The sequence below is a fragment of the Prinia subflava genome, chromosome 3 (genome assembly GCF_021018805.1).
Source record: "Prinia subflava isolate CZ2003 ecotype Zambia chromosome 3, Cam_Psub_1.2, whole genome shotgun sequence".
NCBI classification, from domain to species: domain Eukaryota; kingdom Metazoa; phylum Chordata; class Aves; order Passeriformes; family Cisticolidae; genus Prinia; species Prinia subflava.
Window position 1 is genome coordinate 92243437 of NC_086249.1, and position 25551 is coordinate 92268987.

The 25551-nt window shown below is 41.7% G+C and overlaps 2 protein-coding genes across 3 annotated transcripts in view; one reads left to right on the forward strand and one right to left on the reverse strand.

Annotated features, from left to right (window-relative positions):
- Positions 1 to 12357: 12357 nt before the first annotated feature.
- PDHA1 (pyruvate dehydrogenase E1 subunit alpha 1) lies at positions 12358 to 24576 on the forward strand. Of its 2 annotated transcripts, XM_063392928.1 has the most exons (12): positions 12366 to 12493; positions 13741 to 13755; positions 15015 to 15083; positions 16397 to 16570; positions 17218 to 17344; positions 19675 to 19766; positions 20136 to 20228; positions 21434 to 21589; positions 21773 to 21844; positions 22467 to 22534; positions 23375 to 23483; positions 24123 to 24576. In XM_063392928.1, the coding sequence occupies exons 1-12, from the start codon at positions 12428 to 12430 to the stop codon at positions 24285 to 24287; spliced, it is 1206 nt and encodes a 401-aa protein (XP_063248998.1). In that variant the 5' UTR covers positions 12366 to 12427; the 3' UTR covers positions 24288 to 24576. The 2 variants fall into 2 exon arrangements, with proteins under 2 accessions (XP_063248999.1, XP_063248998.1); XM_063392929.1 differs by lacking the exon at positions 13741 to 13755 and having other exon boundaries at positions 12358 to 12493.
- A 131-nt stretch (positions 24577 to 24707) lies between these two features.
- The window catches only part of MAP3K15 (mitogen-activated protein kinase kinase kinase 15), an 85398-nt gene continuing 84554 nt past the window's right edge, over positions 24708 to 25551 (reverse strand). The window contains exon 29 of the mRNA XM_063392924.1: positions 24708 to 25194. Coding sequence (XP_063248994.1) covers positions 25080 to 25194 — 115 coding nt within the window. The 3' untranslated portion in view covers positions 24708 to 25079. The remainder of the gene's footprint in view (positions 25195 to 25551) is intronic.

Genomic DNA, 25551 nt, shown 5'->3' on the forward strand with positions numbered 1-25551 from the left:
CAGAGCAGGAAGAGATGGCAAATTTCCCCTCCTTTTTAGTATGAGTTAAAAAAAACCCACTAGAGGTATCTGTATTATTTCAGCACTGGCCACTCCAAAGACAAATCCATTTGGAGTCCAGTTAAAAAGTTATTGTGGGTTTTGCTTGTTTAATAGGACCTGTGGAAAATAAAATGAAAATGAGATTTCAAGAGCTGTTAGAAGAGGTAAAAGATCAGTATCACCAAATTTCTGGATTCGTTTTCTGTTTCTCTTTAAATGAAAAAGAAATTACAGCAAAAAATGCAATATACTCTGATGCTCTAATGGGTTCAAATGAACCAGTGAACTGAGAGTGGGGAAGCACTGGGACAGGTTGCCCAAAGAAATTATGAATGCCACATCCTTAAAAGTGTTCAAGGCCAGGTTGAATGGACTTTCAGCAGCCTGGTCTACTGGAAGGCTCTCTGCCCATGGCAAGGGTTTGGAACTAGAGGATCTTTAAGGTCCCTTTAAACCTAAACCATTCCATGATTCTGTGATTCCCCCAACTTACCTTTCTCTGCTCTGAACTTGCATCTAATCCTAGCTCCATAGTAGGCTTACATTGCTTTGAAGAGATTTGTTTTTGTGGTTAAGAAGGTCCCTCTAATATTTGCTGGGTTATTCTACTTAGAATAGTAGTTTATGTTAGTTAGTAGCATATAGTTAGTGTAACAGTAGTGTAGTTAGTATAACCTAATATTTAACACCTGCCTTTCTTGTCTCTCATGATCATTGTTACAGGTGATTTTTCTCACCTATATGTGGCTGTTTCATAACAAGTACATATTCAAAGACAGTCTTTTCCCTAGGTCCTTTTATTTTACTGGTTATAATTCTGTAGGATTGTTTACCTCTCTTCAGTGGCCCTGAAGTCTAAATAATGAGCTCAGACAGCATGACTCACTTCTGTGTCTCACCTCCTATAAATGAAACTATGAAAGATGACCCCACCATTTTTCAGGTAAACCTCTGAATCCTTTCATTTGACCTTATTATTCTGATTTCTCATTTGTATGCCTTTTGTCCCTATTCTTAAATTGTTGTCCATAAGCAATTTTGATTTTATTTGATATTTCCCTCCCATTTAAATCTTAGTTCTAGGTTGAGCTTCTGCATGAAATCAAGGTTTTTACTGTCCACAGTGGATGGCTGTGGGCACAGAATGACCGCCAAGAAAAGAACATAGCATTACTGTTAACCTTTTGTCCTTGGAGGTGTTCTCTGATTTCATGCACTGTATGTTGCTGACTGGCAGTGCAGCCATGAGCATCTCATGTGCATTTTCTCTTGAGGCATATTTTTTAGGTGTTTCTAATACTGGCATTCTTTCTGTTTTACATGACTGGCATGTAATAGAAACCTGTTCTCCCTGTGCCTTTCCTCTGACTTTATGCTCTGTCTGGATGGGACCCTGTTCTTGCTTCCTTTTTCTATTTTTGTCTGCATTGGATACTTCTCTGAGAAAGTTTGTTTAAAAAAGCTGGAAATGCATCATTATTTAATTAATGACATCTTCAAACTTAATTTGTTAGAGGGAGGTTTATACTGTTTGTGAACCATTTTAGGTACACACACAAATAAAGCACAGCTGCTATGCAAGAATGCCCAGGCTAACTCCAACAAGCAAGACAGAGAACTGTTTTATTGCATCTGAATTTCTTCTGGAATGCAGATAACTTGATATAAATCTAGCTCAGTATCTCTACATGATGCTGCTTTTCTATGACAGATCTTTTAAAAAAGCCTATTCAAAATATGGATTTTTAAAATTATTCTTAATGGATCTCCATTTGAAGGAACAAATAAATCATGACATGCCAGCATTACCTGCATAAAATTTCGAAACAATTATTCCCAACAGCAAAAGTCCAAAAGCATTCCCCTGAATGAAGTCTGACAGATGTGAAACCACTAAAAGAAAGAACATCTGAAAAAAGGCAATAATCTCAAAATCAATTTTCATTAGGATGTGAGTCTTCCCCCACTGTCTGAAATACGTGGATTTGGGTATGCTGCTTTTACATTCCCAGGTACTCATTTCTCCTAGAACAGGTCCAATTAGCATCATTATGGCCTTAATTGCAATGGGGCTGTTTGCACCAATATTGCTACATGATTATGACTTTCCAAAACATGCATGGTCACTTTTAAAATTGCTTTTAATTATGTCAGATTTCAGTTTAGCAACATTAAACATTCCAATTCGTTAAGAACCTAATCAACCGGCTACCTAGACATTTTTCAAGACACCTTCAGGGCAGGCTGACAGATCTACAGCATTTTTTGCACATAAACATCCCACTGATAACAATGCAGCTTTGTGCATGCAAGAAGAGGATGCAAGCCTTTGTGTTCAGAATTAATGTCCTTGTAACAATGGCCTGCATAGAGTATTGTCAGAAACCCTCATTTTGAGGTCCTTGAGATTCATTATATTCTAGGACTGGTCCTCTGGTACTACAAAGGGTTACAATTAACTGCAACTTCCCTAACGCTGAATGATAGTCTGGTTAACAGGAATCTTTCCTTTTCCTCTCAGTTACAGCTGTTTTCCAGCTATGGAAGGAATAACAGCCTTGCACAAATGAGGTGTGGTAAGAAATCATACCAGAGCAAGTCTGGATCAGAGAAAGCAGCTGGCAGCCTGTAGGATGATTTTACTCAGCCTCTGATGGTTCAAACTTCTACTGTGGTTGCAGATGCTTAGGTCCTTTCTTTGATCAGCAATAATTCCATCCCAATTGAGAGAGCAGCACAAATGGACACAGATCTGCCCAAAACTGGCATTTGTCCCACTATACTGTTAAGAAGCTCTGATCTAAGCATCAGTGAGCCTCAGAAGGGGACATTGTCTCACTCTGGTTTTCATGAGGCCAACATTTTATTTTTTAAAAAATTAAAATGAGTTCTTAAACATAAAATCCTACAATAGCTCAAGTGTTCAATAAAAATAACTCAAGTGTTGATTTCAGTGTCATTGTGGGACTTACATTAATTCTAATATATTAACAAGAAAATTTATTACATATATGAGGGCAAGATGGCCTTTAATGTCAAATATTTCATTTGACCAAAGGCATACTCTTCCCTGCAAAATGCTTTGGTTTTCCTAGTGATACATCTTTTGCTGGTATGGGCAACCTGCAACAGAGGCATGGCTAAATCAAAACTACATGCACTGGGAGAAATGAAGAAGTTATTCCTATCTACTGTCCAGGAAAACTCAATCCAGAAGCAATTTGTTAAGTATTTTATTCCCTTTCCTTCCATTTATGCGCCTAAATATTCTTTAACATATAGCTAACAAAAAGCTTCAGACTACATAAGACTTTATAAGTATTTCAGTTATAGGTAGGCCAAGTGCATAATCTAATTACTAAAACCAGTACCATATTAAGGCAAACCAGAAAGAAAATCAGTTGAATACAGCTGCCTGAAGCACCACCATTTTCTGTTTCAAACTCTGGCCTTTCCTCTGCTGGACAAGTGGAAAGAAGTATGCAGGACAAATGAGGGAGTTCCTTAGCTGACTGAATGTACGTGTTCAAAAAAGTTTGGAAAAATAACAGGAAAACTCACACTGGCTCAAATTTCATTTGCTTCTATTTTCTGATCTGTTTCTTCAACTAAACTTCTCCTAGAAGTGCTATAAAAAACCCACTCTGGAAATCTGCAACATTCATACCACTTTGGATCAGCCAGCTGGGTCACTTGCCTCAAACACTTTTCCAGCCATTGAGAAATGTTCTCTCACAAATTCTGTTTGTCCATCTTTCCAAGCCTTGATTTCTGCTGTCCAAGTGAAAAAAAGGTAAAAATAATATTCTAATATTGTGCATCCCTTGGTTTCATGGCTGCCTACTCCTCACAACTACCCATGACTACCATCACTGAGTTTTCCCTCTTAGAACTCTCTCTGGATAAATAATAGTACTGGAAATTGATGTGCAGTCATAATGGTTCTGAAATGGGCTTACCTAGTTCTTTTTTCCAACATAGATCTTCAGATTCTTTAAAGCAGTGATCAAGCTGAATATCTAAATAGCTCACTACACGTTGCAATTAGAATGTTTTAAAATCTTTTAGTAGTTAAATTCTCAAGAAGAAAACATATAAGGTACATATAAAAACAAGCAAGACATATCTATCCAGCCACACTGCAATCTTAAAAATGTCTATTCCAGCTTTTGTGGAAGCCAGATATTCAGTTTGTGTGTCTACTGAAAAATTGAAAAATTAATGCAAAAAGAAAACCCTTTTCACAGGAGACTAAAACACATTGCTATGAGTCTTGCTGAAAATTACAGTTGGACAGCAGTATAAAACTGTAACACATGTATTTTCCTCATCTGTATCCATTCAATCCAACTTACACTGTGTCCTTCCTCAGCAAAATGTTCTTGCTTCAGGTAAATGGGCTAGCAGGATTTTACCAGTTTGTTTTAATTGCCTAATATATACATTGAAATAGTTGACTTGCTCAATGTATCAGCTTTGTTTCAGGATTAAAAAATATATAGCCACCAGCAAAAACAACAGGAAACATCCCAAGAAACCTAATTTGAGTTTTGACTATTGAGGTTTCTAATGGAAAAGAACATTTGCTGTCAATTGCATTATATGGCATCATCTAGAGATGAGGGATCTGGGAGAACACTGCCTGTCATACAAAACAGGAGACAGATGATTAAAAGAGAGCAAAGGGAGGTGGTATTGCACAGTAAAAAAATCCAAGACATAATTGTTGTATGAAGTAGTCAGACAAAAGTAAATAAATTCTGCCTTATTTGACAGAGACTATAAAAATAATGAACACTTAAAAATAGTTCCAAACATGAATTCTTCCTCATGTTTACTCATTGCTTAAGTGCAGCTGAAGGTTATCAAGCTTCCAAACTCTGAACACAATCTTCAAATATTTTAATGATTTTTTTCTGAGTTTTTTCAAACCATTATAGGCTTGTATTTTTGACTGCAAATATGCACATATTGATGTATTTGAAAGCTAATGGGATTGCCTGTAAACATATAGAAACAATAGGAAGCTTCTCATTGATTTTGATTCAGTCTGCAGAAGACCAGTGATCTGAAAACCATATGATCAATCTTGATGTAGATACACAGAATCATTCCCAGCCTCCACCAGCTGCTTTCTGGAGACACACTCCCCTCTCCCTCCTTCTCCTATGGCTTTACAGTGAATTACTATTCTGCAAATATTTTTGCAAGCAAGTCTATGCTGCACACCTTGGCCCTCCAGGCAAAGACTCCTAGGTTTTGCAGGCAAGATAAACACATCAAGGAGATGGACAACTGGAATAAAAATCATCTCTGTGCAGGGTCAGCTAGAATCACGGACAAAGCTGGGATTTGCCTAGAACAGCTAACAGAGGTCACAAAATTATGATGGCTCTACTGCTTACTTTGCCTGGAAAGGTCCCTGGAAAGTCCTGCTGGAGAGGTCCCTGGGGCTGCAGCACTGCTCAGGCAGTCATGGTCTCTGTGCTCACCATCTCCACCCAGGCCTCAGGAGCCACAATCCCAGCTCCACACAGCTCTCCTCACAGTTTTACAGCTCTCCCCACTCCTTCCTGGCCCAGCACACAGCTCCAAATTTTGCTTAGCCAGCTCAGCCTCTTCAAAAGTACTGAGAAGTTTTGGGCCAGTGCTACCTTTGGCTTCTTTGTTCAGGACTTGCCTGACTGACCACAAAGCAAGAAAAATCTAATATCTGAAAATAAAGCAATAATACAGATAAAATATTCTGAGTTTTCAGGAAAAAATTGCATTGAAGAGACTATTTAATACCAAGAGAATGACATTTAGAAAAAACTGTGTAGCCGGTAGCCATTGCTCTGTAATGCTCAGGATCAGGTGACACTGAATTGAGCTCTAAAAAAGCTGTACTTAATTTTAAAACCCGGGAATAAAATAATAATACAGGGTTCATTCTACTCATGCAGATTACCAGAAGAGACTCAGCAGTCTGGTGAAAGTTAGCTATGTTTCCTTAACAAATCTTTACATTTAAATATTTTTCAACCTTCCTCAAGAAAAGAAAAAAACCTGGATGGAAGGTTGTCAGGCTGAGGCGACTACTCTTCACCTCTCTGAAGTTTGCTTTTTTTAAAAATTCTATTCTCCATTCTATTTGAATGCATTTAGGGCAGTCTTAGGTGTCATTGAAGACAATTTTGAATGACCTTAATCACATGGAAGATTTTCTGAAAGTGTGAGATTAGAGAGACAAGTCTTATTCCACAGTCCTCCACAAAGGGGTAAAAGGATATTTCAGTATCAAAGCTCAGGACACCAAATTAAAGAATGTCCTCAATTCTGTAATTTGACTGATCTGCTTTCATAAGTGTTCTCTCCTATAATTATTTGCAGGGTTTCTGCACATGGATCCAGATGCACCCATGCTAAAGCAGTGGCATCATATCATCCCAAACTAAGGAAGGAAGGCATGAATCACAATCCGCTAAGGGCTGTCAGGATCAATGTGGCTTAGTGCAAAATGGCTTTATATCCTAAGAGTTTGGTATAGAATGATCATGACGCGTCCCTCAGCGTGGGGATTTTGTGGTACATGACCCTTTCTGTACACCACAGCACTGGCGTGGATTTTGCAGAGGTTAAAAAAAACTTTGCAACCAGTGCTGCTGTTTCTCTGGTGTGGGGTGGAGGGTGGTATAGATTTGATTCCACTCAGATGTACGAGCTTCGTTCAAACCAGATAAACATCGAAATTATTAAAGGACAAATCGAAACTAGACATTCCCTCCCCTGAGGGAGCAGGGGTACTGGGGGCAATAGCAGCAGATCAGGTACTGAGACATCCCCTTCCTTGTGCTCAGGGAAAGGAAATAAACAGCACGGACACAACTGGGGAAGCAATACCAAGTGGCCACACCCATTCTCGTGTAACCAGTTTAATTTCAGTTTGTTCCCTTAATGTTATCCGAACATGACTTTCCCAAGGAACGAGGCAACCTCCAGAGCCCCGCTGCTGAAGTTGTTCGCTGCTGACTGCAGGGGAAAGTGCAGAGGCGCTTCCATCCCAGGAGAAAAGCGCAGATGCTCTTCCATCCCTGGGCTACACTGCCGCCTCACGGCACTTCTGCTACACAGCTCTCGTGTCCGCCCTCTGAAAAAGCCCGCAATCAAAGAATAACTATCTGTGATTCTGCTGGAAACACAGTTCTGACAAATTCTGCCTGCTTCATTCAATTGTATTATTGGGACATATAAGGAAGCACAGAATCTCCCATTTAGTTCGGGAGAGACACAAACCTGAGAGGGGCAGAGGACCAGAACTCAGTTATTTCTAAAATTGGAAGAGTGTTCTGAAAGACAGGATGTAAATCACTGGTTTCTAGCTAGTAGCAAAGAGCAGAACCCAGCAAAGAAAAGGCAGGCAGTGAGCAAGGGAGCTGGAAAAAATCCTGCAGGAAAGAATTTCCACTGAAGTGGCTCACGTGAGTGTGTTCAAAAATATTCTGTGAAATTTTGACACTGTGAAAAAGGAAGGTGTTACATAGAGCTTTATCAACAGAAATGTTATCTCTAAGATGCTGGAAAACACAACACAGCAGAAGAAGGATGCCTGTGTAAAAAACATTAAGTAGGAACAGTTGGTTTCTTTACAAAGATTTCCACAAACTTGGCTTTCACAAAAGTTTGTTTAAAGCATTTGCCTGAGGCTTCTAGGCACAAAGCCCAAGATCTCAATTTTGAATAAAACTATACATTTGTATATACCTGAAAGACATACCTGAAAATATCAAAATGCAGAAGGACTGAACTGAGCCTTGAACATAACTTTTCAGTGAGATACAGCAACAACAGAAAATATGTCTGGTTTCTTTTGCTCACAGTTTTCAAGACAATCAGTGTTACATTCAAATAACTCTACAGTAGCTGGGCTTACACAGAAGAGTAAAGTAACATCTCTTTTCCCAGGGATTTTAGTATGTAAATGGGTAGAACCTTTTCTACAGCAGTTCTTCTCTGTATGTTGTAATACTAATTGCTCCTGGGACTAGAAACCCAAGAAAGTTAGCATAATGAGAAGCACGGAGACATAAAAGGATAAAAAATTCAAGCATGCAAAATGACATTATAACTTCATTATCATCTTCCTCCTTCAAGATGTTGGTGTTTCCCAAATAATAATGCAGAAAAGCACTCAGAATGAAGAACAAAAACTATACTTTCTTAATCCATTTTTCTATCCCTACTAGAAGCATAACATCTGGAAGATCCTAGAAAACTGCCTATCTTCCAAATTCCAAAGGAAACAAATCATCTGAAGGATTTTGACAGTACAATTAAGTGTTCTAATTCCCCCACATATGTTGCTCTCTAAAGCTGGAACTACTAGAACATCTAGGACTAAATAGGAATTAGTCAGAGGGGATAGGAGACATAGATCAAAACAGAGACATTTCAGTGAGAAATGCAGAGAAGCAATGTGGACCAGAGGAAAGGAAGAGGGGAATACTGAGAAAAGAAATGCTTGGATAAGTAAATCAAATGAGAGTGGGGAGGACAGGAAGAAAAATGGGAGAAGATAAACAAATGGAAATGCAAAACAAAGAATGAGAGAAAAGATTGTTCCTGCTGAGCAGTTTAAAAAAGAGTATTGTGTACTTATTTATATTTAGAATGGGAGGATCCATCTGGAGTGAAGACGGTGATTTGGGTTTTAAACATGGAAAAGGAACTAAGACTTCCTCTATTCTGTTAGATAACTTAATTCTTCAGCCCAGTCCCAGGATCTGGTCCCTTGTCATTCCCATCTGAATATGTTCATCCACTTGTGTGCTGTCACTCAGAGTTAATTGACTGTTTCCCACCAGGAAGTCAGGGCAGGGCCTGGAGGCTGCTGTGTGACCGGCACAGATAAGACTGTGCCACCATCCTCCCCAGCCTGGCCTCCAAAACGAGCGGAGCCAGCTCACCATCCACCACAGAGGCTCTCACACCGCCGAGCACGCAGCAGAGCCCCCTGTACTGCCACTGAAATGCCACTCAGAAGGGCTGCTACATGGCCTCACTTCACTCCAGGCATTTTGAATTAAATGCACATGAAGAACTGAGATTACAATTTCAGGGGCCACCATATGGTGCCACCTGGAGAAGCGTGTCACGGCACGCTCCTCCCACGGAGGAAATGAGGCTGAAGCAATGTAGCCACAAGCTGTTCCCCGGCAGCCACCCTGGCTGCTGCTGGGTTAGAGCTGTGGGGGCTCAGCAGCAAGAAAAATCACCCTGCAAACTTCTGGCTCCTGGAATGAGGTGGGGATTGCTTTCACCTGGATGCTGAGCTGGGGGAGTCCTGGGTGCTCCCTTCTGCTTTCAATCCAACAGCAGACATTTGTAACAACAGCTGCAACCCGAAAAATAACATTTTAGGATCACACCCAGAGCAAGAGAACACAATGGGTTCTGGCCAACTGCCACGCAACACACCCTTGATGTAATACTAAAGTCACACATGGCAAGGTACTCCGTTATGAAATCTTACATAATCATCTTTCATTAAATTATTTTCTAGTGTCATTCTCTGCTTATTATTTTATTATGTTTTCCTCTTCATTGTTTACCTCATTCATGAATTAGCTTTCTGTGTTAGTTTTCTGTAGGAAAATTTAATAATTTCAGGATGTTTCAAGAGCTTTTAATAAAGAAAATATATTCATATTAATGAAATACCATGAAAACTATAAAATTGGCAGAGGTGATAAAAACCAATGCTTTACTCTATTTCCAGGGAGGACAAAAAAGGATAATTTCCTATAGAAATAACTATTTCCAGTAACTATTAGAAGTGTTGATAACATTTATCTATAATTGTGTAAATATAAAAACTGCTCTGCTTTTTTTTTTTTTTTCATTAGGAGAAGAAATAGGGAACACTACTAAATTTGAAATCATCTTGACTGCATTCTTTTGTAATAACAATGGTAATAATAATAATGATATAGTTTTCCTTTGAGCAGGAGCAAATGTCCAGCTAACAATTGTTCAGTGATCTCTTGAAACTTCTATTTCACAGAGTTGCAGGGTGAAGTTGTCACGTGAGTTTACCAGAAGCTTCCTCTTACATACAGATGCCAGTACACTTCACTCTTCTGATGAACCTCATATGGAGAATGTGAAAACTATTAAAAGTAGAAGTGAATCCTTGTTTTGCCATGCACTGCAGAAAATTCTGACAGCCTCAGCACCCTCCCATGAGCAAGTCATCCCAGCCCAGGTGCCACTTAGCCTTGCTGTAAACCTGAGCTGGGCAGGAGGAGAGTCCTATGAGTGCTTCATGAGCCTCACAGATGCAACTGGTGTGTGCTTGAACACCATCGATGTGGTTGAATCCATCATTAATCAGGGAGATTGCAGACTGACTGACAAAAATGCAGGTTGCAAGACAGATGGCTACACTATTCACAAGTGTCCTGGGACCTCTGGGGGTGTCACAGCACCTTGGAAACCCTGGGGAAAATCACATACAGTCCTTCAGGACAATGTTTTATTTAGCTGCAGAGCCACTCCCTGCCTGCAGAACAGCATCTCCAGCAAGTCTGTGGAGACAGTCAAGTACTTGCTTTCCAAGCAGTGAAGTGCTACAGACTAAAGACACCCTAGGAAAAATCCTGCCTTTTGAGACAACTGATCAATATTTTCACTTTGTCTTTTATTTTCCTGGAGGTCAGCTGCAGTTGCTGCTGCTGTTGACCCATGAATGAAGCCTAAATGTGCTTAGTAGTGTAGAACTGACTTGCAAAATTCAAATTTCCGACAAGTTACATGCCAAGAAAGATTCCACAAGAGGCTCCTGTAGAGACTTGCCTTACCAGTGTGTTAGCAAGATCTGGTTTATCCCTTGGGACACTGGAAACAGCCCTATCCAGCTACTCCTGGATGGATTTCATGATTGCAAAAGTGATAATATTTTCAGACCTTTTTCTTAGATGTGAAAATCAGTAGCATTATTTTGCTTCTTTTATGCATCCAGCCTATCTAAAGGGAAAGCATATGTCAAGAACCTGCAGGGCAGCAGCACAAAGGTAGGATGATGAGCATTGCCAGTGCCCTGCACTGTCACCAGCACTTGAAGGTGAAGAAAGTTTGGTTAATTTTTCAGTCCTCCAGCAAGCTGACACCAAGCCTGGGATTGTTCTTCTGAGAGCAAGAACTAGGCAAACACACGAAAAGTTAGGCTTCTTCCCAACATCTTTATGAGATGAGAGATGGCTACCTCTCTTCCTACTCTGTGTTACAGACAAGGTGAGCAAGAAGTCACATTAGGCACGAGTGTCCTTATTAATGGAACAGGGGGGAAGCCAAGGAAGGAGTTAAACACTACAGTGGGGATCCAGATGAGGCTGTATTTTGGAAACAGATGGCACTTTCAATCCTCTCTGATGGAGGTGAGGGGGTACTTTGAGAGGCAGATTATCGGTGGAAATTATGCCTAAAATACTGATCACTTGTGCTGCAAATGCACTGAGCTTTGTGCACCCCTCAGGATTCAGCAGCACAAGCACGTGTGATGCCAGCAGGTGAACAGGATTTGCTTTCTGTGTTTCTTGGCGAGGACCAGGGGAGAAGTGCACAAGCCATGAGCTGTGTCTCCCCCGTGCCCATCCGCAGGGTTATCCCAGGGGCGCAGGGCAGGGCGGGGAGCGAGCCCGGGCCGCAGCTCGGGGGCTCCCCCGGGCCGGGCCCTGCACAGAGCCCCGGGGGAGGGCGGCTGGAGAGATCAGCAGGCGTGATACGATGGGAGGACTCTGCAACATTGAGTGAAATCTTAACTTTGCCCTGTATTTCCCAAGGGATGGATATCCTTGGGCAAAGGAAACCGTTTCAACACTTATTTTATGCATTTAAAAAACAGGGAATGCTAGCTCTCGCGTAGCTGAGTCACGAATCAGTGAGGTTGAAGACCTCTGTTATCACCGAGCCCAGCCCATGATCCGACACCACACGTCAGCCGCACCACGGCACTGAGTGCCATGTCCAGTCCTTCCTTAAACCCCTCCAAGGACGGTGACTCCACCAGCCCCCTGGGCAGTCCATCTCAGTGCCTAATCACACCTTCTGAGAAGAAATTCCTCCGAATGTCCGAGATTCCTCCTAATGTCCGGGCTGCACAAGGGACCCTCCGTCTCTCGCCTCCCGGGGTTTCCTGAGGCGCTCCGGGCTCCCCCACCCTCGGTGACCTTTAGGGACATTACGGCGCCGCCGCCCGCCAGGGGGCGTGCCCGGCCCGCCGCCGTGGCGCAGCCCCGCGCATGCGCAGCCCACGGGGACGCAGGACGGGCTGCGGTCACGGCGGCGGCGGCTGAAGGAGAGCGGAGGCCGGGGCTCCGCGCCGGGCGCTGCCGACCCTTCCCGCTCCATGCGCAAGATGCTGCTGGCCGCGCTCTCCCGGATACTGCAGGGCCCGGCGGCCGCCGGGAAAGCGGTGAGTGCGGCCGGGGAGTGCGGCCCGGCCGGGGCTGCTGCGCGCCCCGCCGTGTGCGGCGTGGGAGGGGCGCGCGGGGCGCGGGCGGAGCTCCGGGAGCTGCCCGGGAACGTGGCTCCAGCGGCAAAAAATGAAAACAAAAATTTAAAAAAACCACCCCAAACCTAGTTTTTTATTTCCTCCGCTCTGCACGACGATCCCGAGTGATGTAAAATGGTCGCCGAGTGCAGGAGCTCGCTTTTTAAACCTGTAATGGCGCAGGGTTTGATCGATGTTGTTGGTGTATACTTTGCACGGGTCAGGTCCCTCAGAGGGATCTGCTCGGCCCGACTGGAGTTCAGCGTCTGACTGAACTGCTTGACCTCCCTTTGCTCAGCCAACAGCCCCTTCAATCTCTGCATGAATTTCGTTTCAAAGTTTGGTGGGTTTTTTTGTTATTAGTGTGAGTCATTTGTTGTGTTTTATCTCTCTTGTGTGAAAAAAAATCATACTTTCACCACTTCATTCTGCTTATTCCACTGTAATGACTGTGGCCATGAGGAAAAATTGACCTTGCTGAAAGAAACTTGTTGGCAAGACCAGAGTTAAAGGGTACATTTTGGTAACTGGAAATCAGCTGTCTTTTTGCCATGGAGAGCAGATGTGTTGCTGTACCCCCGTTCCGAGGCATCTCTCTCACCCAGGAGTTCACTGCTTGTGGATGACTGGATCCATCAGAATAACACAGGGGAGAACATTCACTGGAACTTCTTCCTATCTGTCTTGGGGCTGCATATTTAGGAGTATTTACTAATTCACAAATAAAATCTCTAGATTAAGTTTTCAAATATGGGTGCCTAAAATCAGTCTGTTACTACAAGTACTTGGCCTGCTCTGGAAATACTGTGTTTTCCTGGAGTGCCAAAGTAGATCTGGTTCAGATATTTTAATAAAGATTTTTGGATCCTACTGCTTACCAAATATGTAAATACCTGGCTTGAATTGTTTCTATGCCTCTCTAGGGAAGGCATAAATTACCAAATAAATAGAGGTAGACTTAATCCATAAATCAGTATGTCATATATGCTTTGACCTTTTTCCAGAGTGTACAGATGGATTTCCATGTACGGAAAGTACCACTTTCAGTGTTCTGTTCTAGTTGGATAATAATTTGCTGAGTTCTTCTCCCCTCATTATTTGGTATAGCTACTTACTCTTCTCTTTTTTTTTTTTTTTTTTTTTTTTCCTTCCAAATGCTGCTAACCTAGGGAGCCGTTAGTGAGGTAAGGCCTCAATCAAGGTTTACTTTTGATAGGTGTACTGCCCGTGTATCAGGGCTTTTGTGCAGACTTCTCATTGCCCCTTTATGTCCTGTTCAGGGCAGGGAGTTTAACCAGGTGGCCTAAAGGGATCCCTCCCAACCCCAGCCATTCCCTGATACTGCGAATCCAAACTGTGGATTTACTTCCAGCTCTAGAAGTAAAATAGCTTTTCTTCACTGATAATACTGATGCATTGTGGTAAATAGTGTAGGAACTTGGTTTAAATGAAAACCTCTAAATAGGTGATCTGGTAACAGGGCAGGGTGAATGGGGGTAGTGTTACTGATAAATCCGATTGAAATGCAACAGAGGAGGTAACCAGGATGGGTTGAGAATTTTCTCCCAAGCTCCACGCGTGTCAGTCAGACCTTTTTTGGAGATGGTGACCTAAACAAAATGTACCTTCAGCTAAAAGTATGTGAATTCCCTGGCTGAAGGAGCTGCTGAAGTTTTTGTGTAACTTAATCAGCAGTACAGTCTTGCCACTAAAGATGTAGTGTGTTCCTTAAGCTGTGGCCACAGTGCATGCATGGACACGAGCCCATCCTGGCGAATCCTGCACTGAAACTTGCTGAAGTCATCTAAAATCACCACCCTTCATTAGTCAATAGCCTGTGTTCATTCTTTAAGAGGAAGCAGTAATGTATTTTTAAACATCCTTCCTATCTCTCCGCTACCATGCCACCCTTTCTGTTGTTCTGTGTGTGTTGTATCCTCAGCTACCTTCCATGTTTCCACATAATTTTTAAGTAGTGGCCATGCTGTTACTGAAATGATGCTGTCTCTCCATTGTTATGGTTTTGAATCCCCACAATTTCTGTTCCTATTGAAAAAGTGAGAGTAGTTTATATTTCAGGTATCTGCTGGGTTCTTTTTGTTTGGTTGGTTTTGGGTTTTGTTTGTTGTTCTATCAAGGCAAAATTCCAGTCATCACAGAGAGTCAGTAATCAAAGTCTGCATCGGCTGTCTCTCCTTATATTCAAGGGTATTATCAGTTTAAATTCCCTTTATCTAATCTTAATTTTAAATACTGGGTTTTAAAGGACTTAGGCATATGGAATAAAAGTTCCCTAGTATTATGGGATATACCACTGGTGAGTCTACTTTATAAGTTATTTCAGTTTGGGAATACTCTTGGAAATTACTTGAAAAGTCACATACTTTTACTTGATAATTACATTTAAACATTGCTCATGCTTTGGTTTTGTCTTTTTTTCAAGGCCTCTCGAGTGATGGTAGCATCACGTAACTATGGAGACTTTGCAAGTGAAGCTACATTTGAGATTAAGGTAAAGAAGAACATTTAATACTGGCATGCTTTGCAAGCATTTGTTACAGATCTTTACCTGATGGACTGGTCCCCATATCTCTTTCAATTAGAAAGTGTGGTTTGAATTTCCAGAACCAAGCCCCTCTGGCCTGATTACTAAGTGCAGCTGGAAGTACTGTGCTGGCAGTGTGTGGTAGCATTGTTTCTTCAGAATGTGAAATTGTGATTTTTTTGCAGCTGTGATATTGCAATGCAGCTGTGAGAACAGTGTCAGAAAAGAGCTAAAGAACCTTTTCTGTTCTGTTCTGCTGTTTCCATAATGCTTTTCAAACAATTAGGTGTTTGCAGCCTATCCCAAACAGGCAGCTGGTTGAGGTCTGTGTGGGTTTTTGAGGAGAAAATGTGGCATCCTTTCAATGTTTGATGTGATGCTGCTCAGAAGATGTGTGTTATATTCTGTCAGCTTTTGACTGTGGCTGGGCCTCAGGAAAAGGTGATGTTTCTATTGGCAGTTGCTTTTGTGTTGGTGTTTCATTCAGGAACTGAAGAAAGAAAACCTGAAAGTAATCATTTGGGGGTTTTTCCACCCTCTCCCTGTTTGGCTGTGCCAGTGAAGTGTGAAAATTGTTTCAGGTGGAAGGGAAGGAATATGTTTATATGAAAAGTCTTTTTTGAGTAGATACAACGTTTAATATGTAGTCCTTGGATGACAAGATTGCACAGGACTGTTGTTCTGTGAACTTGGAAGCAGAGTTGTCTTGAGTAGTGTGCCCAGGTGTTATATCCAGTTCATCTAGGTGTCAGTGGATTTGCTCTGGAGTCACTTTTGATATAAACTGTCTTTAACCCATATAGAAGTATTTTGGCCATTTAGTCCGCACTGACAGAGTAATTTGTTTAGTAATTTTTTTATAATAGAGTTAGCAGAGATGAGGGCCAAATCTTAGAAACTGTTTAACAGAGGAAACTCTTGATCTTTCTTATCTCTTCACTAAGATGCTGTGGCTCTTATCAAGTATTTGGTGTGCAGCTACCATGGAAGTGTTCTTTTAGCCATATTTCCAGAGGACTTTAGTTTATCTTCTGCATGTAGGAATAACGAGACTTTATTTTGTGAGTAGAAATCTGTCTTTATTAGAAGTAAGGGATTTATTTCCCTGAATTTTGAAACAGTGCACAGTTGTCTTGACCTATGAGTTTAGGTTTTGTCGGCTTTCTTTTTAAAAGGAATTACACTCTGAATTTGAAAATGGCAGATCATAAAAAAATTAAGTAATACTCATGACCAGGATGAATGATTTTCAGGAGCTAATGCCTTGTTTAACCCTGCAGAAATGTGACCTCCATCGGCTGGAGGAGGGGCCGAGCACCACGGCCGTGATGACTCGGGAGGAGGGGCTGCAGTACTACAAGACCATGCAGACCATCCGGCGCATGGAGCTCAAGTCGGACCAGCTCTACAAGCAGAAGATTATTCGTGGCTTCTGCCACTTATATGACGGTCAGGTAAGAGCTTTGGCAGCAGGTTTTATATTGTCTTTCCTTATTTAATGCAGGGATTTTAACAGAGCAGAGAAGGTAGGACTGAGTATCTGTGTACATTGTGAGAGAAGGAAAGGGTCGGGGAGGAGGAGAGACACAAAGACAGGGAAGGGCACAGTGCAGCTGAAGATCAGCTGAATGTGGGATGTGAGCACATTTGAAGGCCCTCATTTTCCCCCTTAAGTTTCACTGATGGCTTTTGTTTCTGTATCTCTTGGATCATGTGCCCACTAAAAAGCAACAGCCAGGAGAAGAAACTTCATCAGCTTACTGAAACTTTGCTGTCTGTCCATTATCCCCTGATGTTTTTGAATTGTGATTGTTGAGATACTTCTCAACAATTTGGGGGTGGGGAATTCTCCAGATTTTTGCAGATTCTGGTTCCCCTCCCATGTGCCTTTGCTGGTCGCTCAGGTTGGAATTTAGAGCCCAAGGCTGTTGTAGCTCCAGGCCTGTCACCAACCCCTGGGATTTAAGTGTCTCCTGTATCCGTGCTCTGCCCGTGACCTGCCAATATTTGATGTGTGGGGTCAGCAGTGCCACAGTGCTGACTGTGGAGCTGGAGCTGTGTGTGTTCCCTGCTTGCTGAACTGTGCTGTCCCGTGGAACAGGAGGCGTGCTGTGTGGGGATCGAGGCTGCCATCAAGCCCACGGACCACGTGATCACGGCGTACCGAGCGCACGGCTTCACCTACACACGCGGCGTGCCGGTCCGTGCCATTCTGGCAGAGCTCACAGGTCTGTGCCCAGCACACTGAGGATCGCCCACTGCTGTGTGTGTGCCAGAAGGTTCTGCTCAGATTCAAGGTGGTATCAGGGCACAAAGTACACTGGGCCTTCAGAAGCAGTTCAGTGACAGAGCAGAATGGATCCGTTGTTTCAATTTTATGAATCAGTCATTTTTACTGTGAAAATTGACGAATGAGAAATATTCAAGGTACTTCTAAAGCACAAATTCATAAGATTTTTCTTGATGCCATATGCTGTATTCATTGTGCTGCAGCAGTTTTGAACTTGCTGATGGTAGGTGTTTGCTCTCGGTGGGACAAGGCATTATTATCCTCCCTAAGAGACAGACCTGGATTTTCAGAATTATGCTGAAGTCTATCAGCATAGCCAGTCTTAGGAAGAGTGGTAAATGTTGCCTATAATGATAAACCGAATGGTTTGGGAACATTTGACTGTAACAAGAATATTAAATGATAATCAAGACAGAGATTTTGCAGACAGGAGAGGTGGGTTTCCACAGTAGGGGTGAGGATGGAGCAGGGAAGAGAGGATCAGCCTGATAAACTCGTAAGAGATCTGTGAACAGATGCCAGAAGTGAAAAATGAGCAAGGAGCTTGAAGGCCTGTATGAATCACTGGTATAATAAAGACTTGATCTGAGAATCTGCTTGCTTGAAGTGTTAGTATAGGAAAGCCTGTTTGGGGATTAGATGAGTGGTTTGATTTTGTAAAATAAGAGTTGTGTGTGCTAAGAATGTGTACCTTAATGTGCACAAAAGCCCAGAATCCAGTGGTGACTGATTTTCCAAGTGTCACTGGATACTGGTAAGTCAGAAAGTGAGTGGGAAGGTTGTCATGACTGAAGCCAACTGTGGGCCCTGAAACTACAAATACGAGTGATTATGTGGTGGGATTTTTTTCATTTCATGACACACATAATTTTCTGTAACATCATGCTTGACTTTATTTGGGCTCTTTTAATTGGGAAGGAGTGGCTGTGGTAAAGAGACTTGTTCCAGAAAATGATACTTGGAGAAAGTTCTTAGAGAGAACTGCTGCTAGAGCCCATTCCTGCAAAGAGCTTGACTATGAATGCCAGTCTGAGAGACAGCAATGACCAGGAAATGAGAGAATTAAAAACTATTGAGGGAGAAGGAAGCAGAGTCACCCAAAATAAAACTAGTAGATAAGATTATGGGAAACAAGCTGTAGAAAAGGACTCTTCAGGAGAATTGACAATTACATGGGAAATGAGTTTGTGTTCTAAGAAAAGTAGAAAATGTAGCAAAAACTAACCTTGATTAATCAGGAGTTCTTAAATACTTCTGAAATACAAGAAGGGACTGTACAAAAAGTGGAGGGAGCTTACTAAGGGTAAATTGCACTTATTCATAAAACTATTTTTCTTAAAATTAGATTTTTTTTTCTTTGGTCCTAACTGGCAGAATCTGTAACAGCTCCTACAAAACCAATTAATAAACATAGGAAAGGTATGAGAAACATCAATAATAAAAATGATCCACTATAAAGTAAGAAAGAGAAGTACAAATTTCACAAACCCACTTCTAAAATGAAAAATAAAGGAATCAAAGCTAATGTAAAAAAACCCAACCAGACAAGCTGTGCTTATTAGAAATAAAATACAACCCTCTAGGAATAGTAACAAGACAGGTAAGGATAGGAAATTGAATGGGCTGATGAGAAATTCTGTGTTCTTAGATGAGCTCATTTATTTAGGGTTTGTTGTAATGCTTCATGGATCACTGGTTATCTTCATACTACCCCTTGAGTAAAGCTGGGCTGGGTGACTAATATTATATTGGACTGGAATGGGGAGCTGGTAGTTGTTGGGTTTTTTTAGCATCCTGTTGGTAATTTTTACACGTGGTTATTGTCAAAGGGAAGACAAGTCTCAATTATTGCAGCTAATTTGGAACATTATTCTTACTTTTCTTACAGAAGCCAAAAACAATAATATACATCTTGCAGATTAGGTATGAGAGATCTTGTTGTCTATTAAAAAACACCCCATATTTATCTGAAAATGCTTTTGTATAGTAGGACACTGAAAATTTTGGTTGGTTTTAAATCTCCTTAATCTCATCTGTATTTCCAGAATTATGCTTTCATTATTGTTCTGTTTTCCCCCTTCTCTTACTCGTTTTGTGAGATATTTAACTGTAAACTTGTATGAGAGAGGCCATCATGTCCTAACTTCACACAGATCTAATGACAGAGACATGGTCTTAGTGTTACTACCTTTAGGAACTGAATTAGATGTTTCCATTTGTACAGTATTTTTCCTCCAAAAAATGAACTGCTTGTTATTCGTGTTTCAGGTCGAAAAGGAGGATGTGCAAAGGGAAAAGGAGGATCAATGCATATGTATAGCAAAAACTTCTATGGTGGCAATGGCATTGTTGGTGCTCAGGTATGTACATGACTTCTGTTTGAAAGGACAGGCTGAAATTAGCTCGTGTCCTGTTTCCTCTCAGTGTTTCCTCTCAGTTTTGTGGTGTGAAGGCTTGTATGCAGATACCATTTGCTCTGTGGCTTGTATGTCTTATTCTGGTGCACTCACCATTTTGTAAACTGTAGCAAAAATGAATCAAATTGAGAATACTGTTCATGTTTGTATTTGGCTGTAATAACATTTGTAACAAAGGGAAGTGGGTGGGTAACAGCTTGTTTGTTGAGCAGGTCTCCAACAGCCTCAATGTCTCTTTAAAGTTCACAGGCTGCCTATCTTCAACTCCTTTAAATGTTGTTCTAAAATGTTTTGTCCTGTACTCGGTGGCAGGTTCCCCTTGGAGCTGGGATTGCTCTGGCCTGTAAATACTTCGGCAGAAACGAAATCTCCCTGGCCTTGTATGGGGATGGTGCAGCCAATCAGGTAAAGGAGCATAACTGGGAGAAATCCATTTTCCTTCTGTGCTCTGTGAGCTCTGCCTTTACTCCAAGGGGTGGGAGAGCACATTTTGCACTCCCTGTGTGCCTGCAACCCAGGCAGTGTTGATGGACTCCATGGAGGTGGCCAGACATGTTGCAGATTTTGGACACAGCCACCTCTTGAGTTTTCTTAGGTGTCTGAGCAGAGAGGTGTTCCAACAAATGTGTAGTCCCAGAGGGGTGATTCAGGTGAACAGTTAAGAAGTTAATTGCTAGGTGCTCTTTATGTATCAGGGGTGTAGAATGTGCCTGCAGTTTTTTATCATATTTTGGACCTGTGTAAACATCTGTCCTTCCCCACCCACGTTTTGAGCTTGGCTCTTGTTGCTGTAGGGGAGGGAAAGCTTTTTGGCTCCTTCTATTCTGGAACACTCTGGATACTCAGGGAGTGAGTGAGGTTAATGTTAATTACATAAATGGTACATGAAACTTGGGAGGAGGGTTTTCCACTTACTCTTGACCCTCTTTCCGGTTGTGCGCAGCTCAGCTGAGTGTGACACCCTGAAGTGTCAGTGCTGTAACGAGAGCTCTGAAGGATGGCAGTGAAGATGACAGTGCTGATGCATAGGGAGAGATGTGCAAATCAGGTTTCTGAAGACAGAGAAGAGCACAGGGCATTCTGGCAGAGCCAGTTACTGTTGACATTCCAGCCAGTCTCTTCATGTTACCAGCTGAGACAATAAGCCAGATAAGCAATTGGTGACTTACAGTGTACCATTGATAGTTTCACACTTCCAAAGCACAGGTGGAGATCTCAGTTCATGGTTTTCCCTGAATTTGATTCAGAGCAACAAAGCTGATGCAGTCAAACTTAACTTTGCTGTAGCAGCATCCTGCCAGGTTAATCAATTGTCAAGTTTTTTATGACTGTTGCTGTTATACCTGAGTTAAAGTTGAAGGTTTTGTGCTACCCTGACACAGATACTGATTCAGGCTTAAAAATTAACTTCTATAAACTACTGGCTGAGATGAAAGTTACCTTATATAGTGTAGCTTCTCTTTTATTCCTTCTGAGCTGTAGCAAATGGCTGGTTTCAGATCACTTTTCATATTAAAATTTCTAGACCTCTGCAACAGAAGGATTTTTCAGTAGAGCCTGATGCTTGAAGGCTGAGCTCCCTGATAAGATGTAACTTAATTTTCTTTCAGGGCCAGATATTTGAAACATACAACATGGCTGCCTTATGGAAGTTGCCTTGTATTTTTATCTGTGAGAACAATAGGTATGGAATGGGAACATCAGTTGAAAGAGCTGCAGCCAGCACTGACTACTACAAAAGAGGATACTTCATTCCAGGGCTCAGGGTGAGTACAGCTTTTTCATCTCAGGGGCCAAGTGTGTGCACATACCTACTCAATGCATACATAGGTATTTCTTTTGCTTCTACATCTATTGAAGCTGATTCTGTTCCACTTGTGGAAATACTGAGATTGGAAGTTCAGAGGCCAGGAATTTTTTTGCCTTAATGTGTGTGTTCTCATTACCAGGTGGATGGCATGGATATTCTCTGTGTCCGAGAAGCAGTAAAGTTTGCAGCTGAGTACTGTAGATCTGGAAATGTAAGTCTGTAATGGGCATTCCTTCTTCATGGATAGAATTCCTGCATACTATTGCTGCATAAGTAGTTCCTCAATTTGTATTAACCAAACACTTAATATATTGTTTATAGTGTCATTTTTTCCCATTTCTACCACAGTTACATTCTGTTGTGGAAGGTGTTATGGCTGTCAGGCAGTTGTGATCTTTGTGTTTAGTTAGGGGAAGCATCAAGAAAGGTAATAATAAGTGAAATAAAGGTTTTGTGAGTCAGGGTTAGTGTCTGTCACCCAAATATGGTAACACTGGTTTTGAAGGTTTTTAATACTTGAAGTAATGAAGGTTCTGTGAGAAACAACGGGTAATTTGAAATATTCTGAGTAATGGTGGAAGGAAATAAATTGTAAAGCTGCTCCATCAGAACATGAAAATAAAGCTTAACAGTATCAGCACATGCTTTCATTTGAAAAGAATTAGGTTTCATTTTACTGTGAAACTGTATGTGCTAATATTATGTAAATTAAACTGACAAAAACCTACTGAGTAAAAATAATTGATCACTGGTGCAGTTCAGGTGTAGCAAATACTTGCTGCTGCAACAAGTCACTCGTGGTGGCAACACTCTGTATTGCTTTTCATTTCAAGGGTCCTCTCGTGATGGAGTTGCAGACATATCGTTACCATGGCCACAGTATGAGTGACCCTGGCATAAGGTACTGTCACATTCTTTCTTTTCACCGAAAAGAAGTACTGATGGTCAGATTCTAAGAGATTAAACTGTGAAATTCAGTGCTTAAATCAGATCTCTGAATTATTCAAAGGTTACGATGAAATTGCTGTGAGCAGCCTGCTCACTCATCTTGTTACTCAGCTGATTATCATGGCCATGTAACACACTTGTTTCAGTGCAGAGTTAAAAGAGGGGGTTTACAACAAGCACAAAGTCAGTTAAACTTCTGTGCTGTCTATTAATGAATTCTGCTTTCAGTGTGACCTTATGGTGTGTCCTAATGAAGGTCTGGCTGAAAAGCATCATGCTTTTCTGGGGTTTTAAGAGGATTAAAATCCTGTAAGGTAAAATTACAGAACAGTTTGCACTGCCCAGACAAGTTGAACACATCCTAAAAATACAAACATCCAGGTGCTGGAGAGGTTCGGGCACTGCTCCCACTGCCAAAGCTGAATGTGTCTGCATGAGGTAGAGGTGTATCCCAGTCCTGCACTGAAGTGTGCAGTGACCTGGGAGCATGTGCAAGTCATGCAGCCTAGGCAGGGACCTAGGCAGGGAGGGTTAGAGGAACTATGGCCCCTCCGGATAACTGTCTCAGATGGGGTTTGCTTGCTCCCCTTTGCCCTGGAGCTACTTCTGCTCGGTTGGCATTTACAGATCTCTCTTCAGAGGCCTCTGGCTGTTGCTGTGCCATCCTTTGGGTGATGAATGTTCTGTGTTGTCACTGCATCCCTGACAACTTTTGGCCTCTTTTTGTAAATGTGAGCTGTGTTCAAACCTCACTCTGCTCCTGGGTTATTGTCTTTGCCTGTCTTGCTCCTAGCTATCGTACTAGAGAAGAAATTCAGGAAGTGAGAAGCAAAAGTGATCCCATAACTTTGCTGAAGGACAGAATGGTCAACAACAACCTTGCTAGCGTTGAAGAACTGAAGGTATGGTTTTAGTTGCTATAGAAGGAAGCTCTTGAGCAGTCACACACTGATGATCTCCACAAAGCACATCACTGGGCAACATGCAGTGCTTTCTTTAAAGTTCTTTAAGGTTTGCTTTAACATCACTTTTGTAGGTGAAGGCGAAGTGTTCTTGCAGACCAAGTTGTGCCCTGCTGGAAAGGCCTTTTGCCTTTGTGTGCCAAGTAAGGGGTGTCATTTGCTAACACACAGAAATCAAAATTACCTGGGCTTTCCTGACTCCCCAGGAAGGGGGTCAGTCTTGGAAAAGGAAGTTAGCAATAGTGAAGAATCCTAGGGAAGGAGTGAGGAAGCCTCTAAGCAAATGCTGTAATGTGTCAACTGCTGAAAAAATAAAAAATAAGGGCACTGACACACTCAATATTTCACATCAGAATAGAAAATGTAGAGGTTCAGTGGGATCACGTTCCTCTGGCAGTAAGGTATCAGGACTACCCAAAGTTACGTAGTTTAGTAGGGAAGGAGTTTTTAAAGGTTTTTAATTTTATATTTATAGTCATTGTTGACTCATTCTGACTGATGCTTTATCATAGCATTTAAATTCAAAATTATGATGCTTTTTCAGAGCTGTCTTCTAATAAGCATCCATTTTTGGTCTAGGAAATTGATGTGGCAGTAAGGAAGGAGATAGAGGAAGCTGCTCAGTTTGCTACCACTGACCCAGAGCCTCCCCTGGAAGAACTGGGTTACCACATCTACTTCAATGAGCCACCCTTTGAAGTGCGTGGCCCAAACCAGTGGATAAAGTACAAGTCTGTCAGCTAAAGGCCTTTTTATTGGTGTAACTTATTCATAAGAATAAGTGAATGCATTTACAGGAACTATAATAACTCTTAAGCTTATTTATGAGCTCTTTCAAAAGAGGAAATGTATAAGGAAATCCATCTGAGTATGGAATTTCTTAAACATGGTGAATGTCTCAGAAGAAAAAAGGTCAAGAGAAAGTGGTTTATTTAAAGTGCTATATATTTGCTTTACTGACTTTCTTTGGATCGCTGTATGTGTTATGTACAGTGTAAAAAGAAAAATAAAAACTAAACTTTACCAACCTTTAGCTAATGGCCTGTTTGATTGTTTCATGAGCTCTTTCCCAGAAACCCCACCAAACATGTCATTTACATGCTCTGGTTTTGCTGCAGAAAAGTCACTAATTGCAAACATCACACGAGGCTTTTCTCAGCAGTTCAGTGAGAGTAGCTTTAATACAAAAAGCTGTATAAATCCATCTACAGCGAGGTGACATGCTCTAGCACATCCTCTCCCTGCTCAAACTGTCAGCCAACAGAATGGGAATCCATTTGAAGTTCACAGTTTTCACAATGCTGAAGCCAGTTCAGGTGGGTGTTTCCTCAGCTGATGTTTTGTATTACACTGACAGGCACTGTATGCATTAGTCTTGTCATAAATAACTTCTATGCATTGACTCTGACTTTGAAGCTGTTACTATCCACTGTGTATGGCACTGATGGTCAAACAAGCTCCATAACTGTGCAAAACCTGCAAGCCACTGTACATATAAATATATACATCTAATAATTGAAGTGCTGGGAATGTATTTCATTTGCTTTTTCCCATGCTGTGCTCCTCCAAGGCACTGACCTGCGCTGAGGTCTTGCCAGACGCGTGTCGGTGGTTTAGGATTGCGTTCCAGATTCTGCAGCGAAGGCCTCCCCTGCATGAAGGGAAGTGGAGAACAGTTAGGGAGAACTCCTCGTATCCACTGCCCTAGAGTAAGCAAGAAACAAAACCTAGAAACCCCCAGGACAGGCCGCTTATGACAGTACATAGCAAACGACACTATTTTATTTATAGCTAAAACGTCTTCCAGGTCAGCAGGGGTTAACACAATGATGATACCCAAATCAAGGGGTAGGAGAAATAAATTCTTCATGCCTGTTTTTCATAGGATTGCATCATCGTGAAGGGTGCAGAAAAGGTCCCAACCTTGATGATAAATGCCAAAGCAGATGGTTCAAAACATTGTCGGTGTAGTTGTGTCAGTTAAGATTGAAAACTTTTATCAGAAGAT